A 4,643-nucleotide genomic window follows, 5' to 3' on the forward strand; every position below is an offset into this window, starting at 1 on the left:
TGACATTTGTAGGAGGACCAATCTCTTGGCAGTCTAAATTACAGAAGTGTATTGCTCTATCAACCACAGAAGTAGAATACACAGCAATTATTGAAGCCTGCAAGGAAGCTTTATGGATGGAAAAAATTTTACTAGAATTGGGCTTGAAACAAGAAGGATATACTATTTACTGTGATAGTCAAAGTGTCATTCACTTCTCCAAGAATTCAACATATCATTCTAGATCCAAGCATATTGATGTGAGATATCACTAGATTCGTGATGTGCTTGAGATAAAAAAGTGCATAATAATGAGAATGGATCAGATATGTTGACAAAGTTTTTGTCTAAGGAAAAGCTTGAAGTATGTAGGTGAAGAGCGGGCTTGGTACAGCCCACCATATGAGCTAGAGGTGGAGAATTGTTGGGTCCAGCCCATATGTGGGCTTGGACAAATTGGGTCGTTTGAGCCTAAATTAAAGAAATCAATAATTAAGAGAGAAAGGATAAAATTAGATAGAGGAGCGTGCGTGGGTGTAGGTGTAGCGTGTAGCGAGCGGCATCAGTTTTGGCCCAAATTTTATGTGGAGAATCCTTGCAGCAAACTCTACAATCTTAACGATATTGATCTATAGTTTATCCTCTCTAAGGTACTTTCCTGATATATCCACTATGTGAGACCTAGAATTATCTTTGAGGAGATCCATCGTATATGATGAGATGCTAGAGCCAAGATCTATGTTGTTGATGTTATTATGATCCTCTGATTATTCTAGAGAAGACATATTGTAAACCTGTTATCATTACTATTGATAGTGGAAGTTTGAGGTGGACTATAGTCCCGTGATTTTTTTCCACATTGGGTTTTTCATGTTAAAAGATTTGATCTAACTGTGTGATTGATTTTTTCCTTTATTGTTTATATTATGCTAGTTCATATTTTTATTTGAATATCAAATTAATATTTTAATAAAAAACTAATTTTGATACGAAAAGAATATTTCGCTTTAATATATTTTTTCCCGACACTAAGTTAAACTAACTCGAATGCTACTGCTCTATGGCACTCTAACCGAGACTTCAGAAGCACCGTGGAATATATGCATCATTATCAGCGACATCAAAGACTTGTTGTCAAAGTTGAATGCCTATACAATTCTTCATTGTTATCGTGAATGCAACAAAAGCTAAATCAGATAAAACTAGCTCACAATGAACACTGAAGTCTTAATAGAGTTTCTTTTAAAAAACATAATTATTTTCTAACATGATATTAACCTTACAATGTGGAACAGAGATACCTGTGCTTCAATTTTAAATTCCAATAGTACATGAAAACTATCTAAAACTTTGATCTCATAAAATGGTTCCATGTACGTAGTTTATTGTAGACCCCTGACCACCCATTGATCATAGTTTCACAATTTCACATTATCGTTAAATGTTGGGAAGAAGAGAAAACTCGAAATGAGAAAAAAAAAAAAAAAACCCTCAGAGATCAACAACTAAAGAATATATTAGAAAGCTAACATAAAATTAATGTGATTTGATACTTTCTGTCTATATTCATAAATTAATTTTTTTATTATATAAGAAAAATCAATATAATGAATATTTGAGTTAATCTAAATCGAAGATCAAAACTCTTGTACACCCTCTCATATAAACCTAAACAACTCTTCTCTTCTTAGATCCAAGAAATCTTAGGAACACTAAAAGTTTCCTCTCACCAAAATCTTAACTCTCAATATGTATTTATAGAATCAAATTCTAATTTACTAAGGACTACTCTTGTTACTTGAATTTTTAATATAAATCCTAGTTTTGATCCACGAAGAAGTTCAGATCTAATATAAACTCAAATAGTTTGAACACTCGTAAATTACTTACCAACACTAAACAATATCATGATTGAAGATGACATTAATATAGATATTGAGAAATATAGTATTATCTTTCATTGTCATAAAATCCAATAAAATCATTTTATTTTCTTGATACAAATGCTCTCTTTCGAATCTCCCAAGCATTCTTGTCATGAAAGATATCTGACTTGCATACTTGATGTCAATTTTATACATCTATAAACTAGCACCTGAAACATTCTTGGGCATAGCTGCAACGCAATAAAAGAACATAGTGGACAATTCTGCATGAGGCTTCATTTCATGCATCATCACCTTCCAATCTCCAACGGTAAAACACCACAATAAAGCATCATCACCTTCCAATCTTCTCCCATCTTCGAACTTCACCATCTACTTAATCTGTCGTCAGATCAAAATGCCGAAAGCCTTTTTATACAGAAGTGGAGTTCTTCCATCTTTGTTTAACAACACAAACCAAAAGAAAGTTGTTTAGCAATGAAATACAAGAGAAGCACATGAATGTCCCTCTAAGACGACTCATATAAATTAAATTTGATGCTTGATCCCCGGTTAGGAAGCACATCTCCTGGATCTGTGCAACGCCTGTCACCTTCCACCTCTGAGAATTATACGGTCTTGAATAAACGAGTAGACTTCAGTCAATCTATATTGTTACTTTGAGATGGGAGGCGGCTCGCTGGTGGTCGACCGGTGCCTATCGAGGAGCTCCCTTGCTAATGCTTGGAGATCGCCGCCTCCACATCCGGGGTTCCCCAACACGTTCCTTGCCCTGTTGCTGAGCTGTGGCCGGAGCTCTGTGGGTGGTCGCTGCTGCTGCTGAAGAGGCCATTCTGGCTGCACCTGAGGGTCGAACATTGTCGAGAGATCGCCGGTGGAGGGGAGGCTCGACACCGATGTCAGGTCTGATGTTGAGAACGGTGTCGGTGCGAGGAGCGACGGTGGTGGGGGCGGTGGCGGAGGGGACGGCAGCTCCAACGTGGCTAGGTGGGCTTGTAAGTAAGACAGCTCTGCCTGCAGGCTGACAACCTATTTTGAAGCAACCATAATTCGATTATCGCACATCGATATACTCAGATCAAGTAAACGATCATGCCAAAGAAATGGAACATGCAGCAGTTTGTACGCGGGAATTAGACAGGAAGCTTGGATTTGTGATTACTGGCAAATTACCGATCGAAGATGGCTACAATAATGGAGACGAGACTTTTATGTTTTAGATTTGCTAGAAAATATTACAACTTGGTAGTATATCAGATTATAACTACGATCCGAAAACAATCATACGTGGTTGTACAGCATTAGAACCAGAAAGAAAATCCCATCCAGACATTGCCAATGATGCATGCGAACACCGATATGATGGTCTCTTAATTTCTTTTTGCATGGCTGCCATCTTTCCCTTGAAAAGAGAGAATTCCATGGGAATGATGAAGGATTCTAGACTGTTTACACAGCTCCTATCAAATAAATACTATGCATGCGAGCCAATGAACGGTTTCCTACTGCTGTTTAGGGGTGTGCACCTGTTGTTGGAGGGCGAAGATGTGAGCAACGCAACCGTAGACGGGGTCGCGGAGCCGTGCCTGGGCCTCGTAGCAGATAGTAATGACAGCGTCGTGACGCTTGTGGGCAGGGATGTGTAGGAGGAGCTTCGAAGCGTTGCTGGCACCGAACACCTTGTGCACCGCCGCGAAGCGCGCCGCGCCTTGCTCGGCATCGAAGTAAGGCGCGAATATGCACCCCGCCATGCACTTCCTCCTCAGAAACTTGCACGCCCCGCAGGGTCCAAGTCCACCGCCACCTCCTCCGCCGCCGCCTCCACCACCTCCTGCTCCTCCTCCTCCTACACCACCACCGACACTTCCACTTCCTCCGCCGACACTCAGACTTGGACTTACGTTACCACTCATGTCACCTGATGAACCTCCTCCTTCTCCCTGATTTCTCTTTTAACTTCGGGTTGGTCCTAACAAAAGATGAATTGATTGGGTTGTTGGTGAAAGGATCAAAGACAAAAGGAACACAAAGGGAGAAAATAAGATCGAAGGAGGTGTTCAAATGGAGTGAAGGAGAATGGGATCGATGTGTTGGAGCTAATTACTGCTTGATGCCTGTTTGCTTTCGGTTTCTCTGTACTGATGAGTCTTTAAAGCCACTCCCAGCAGTCAATCCTACCCTCGTCTCTCTCTCTCTCTCTCTCTCTCCTCTCAACGGTTAGCAGCTTGCGTGAAGCAAGCATCGTGAAAAACCAACCCAATATTTTCCCTATCATCTTCTCTCTTTTCTTGCTTGTCACTTTGCGGCAGTCTCCCCAACCAGCTGCTCTCTTCGCCTTCTCCTTCCCCCCTCCGTGAAGCCGAATAAGAACTATATATTCTATATTTGGATTTATGTATAGCAAGTGTGCATGGTAGGTGAATTACCGTGTCCGCATCCATGTCTCTATAAGCGTGCAGGTAAATGCCGGATGCGTACAAGCTAAAAGACGCAACCTTCAACTTGAACTAGTTTCTATTGACCATAATGACTCTGATAGCAAATAAATATTATCTGATACAACTCGGTTGTTTCACTTCGCTCTGCTCTTACTTTTTGTTGCTTTGATCAAAGCCACTAAATAGTGATACTCTAGTCACTGTTGTTGGTCGCGTGGTTGCGATGAACACGAGTTCTACTAGAATGGCGTATTTCTCTTGAAGAGATCGCGTGGTAGAACGGAAAGAGACCAAAGATGACAAGGAGCAGTAGCTTCCATATCTGTGGTTCCAGTCCTAC

At 40.6% G+C, this 4,643-nt stretch overlaps 1 protein-coding gene across 1 annotated transcript; it reads right to left on the reverse strand.

The window, feature by feature from the left end:
* Positions 1 to 2,241: 2,241 nt before the first annotated feature.
* On the reverse strand, positions 2,242 to 4,192 carry LOC135675006 (LOB domain-containing protein 30-like). Its single transcript, XM_065185272.1, has 2 exons — positions 3,392 to 4,192; positions 2,242 to 2,894 (listed from the first exon to the last, which is right to left on the reverse strand). The coding sequence occupies exons 1-2, from the start codon at positions 3,776 to 3,778 to the stop codon at positions 2,520 to 2,522; spliced, it is 762 nt and encodes a 253-aa protein (XP_065041344.1). The 5' UTR covers positions 3,779 to 4,192; the 3' UTR covers positions 2,242 to 2,519.
* Positions 4,193 to 4,643: the final 451 nt, after the last annotated feature.

Source organism: Musa acuminata, chromosome BXJ1-5, assembly GCF_036884655.1.
Source record: "Musa acuminata AAA Group cultivar baxijiao chromosome BXJ1-5, Cavendish_Baxijiao_AAA, whole genome shotgun sequence".
NCBI lineage: Eukaryota > Viridiplantae > Streptophyta > Magnoliopsida > Zingiberales > Musaceae > Musa > Musa acuminata.

What these genes read in the sequence shown, in the direction of transcription:
- LOC135675006 (XM_065185272.1), bottom strand. Translation starts at nt 3,778, where the DNA reads ATGAGTGGTAACGTAAGTCCAAGTCTGAGTGTCGGCGGAGGAAGTGGA. An exon ending in TCTTCGCCCTCCAACAACAG is followed by an intron (nt 2,895 to 3,391) that starts GTGCACACCCCT and finishes GCTTCAAAATAG; the next exon opens with GTTGTCAGCCTGCAGGCAGA.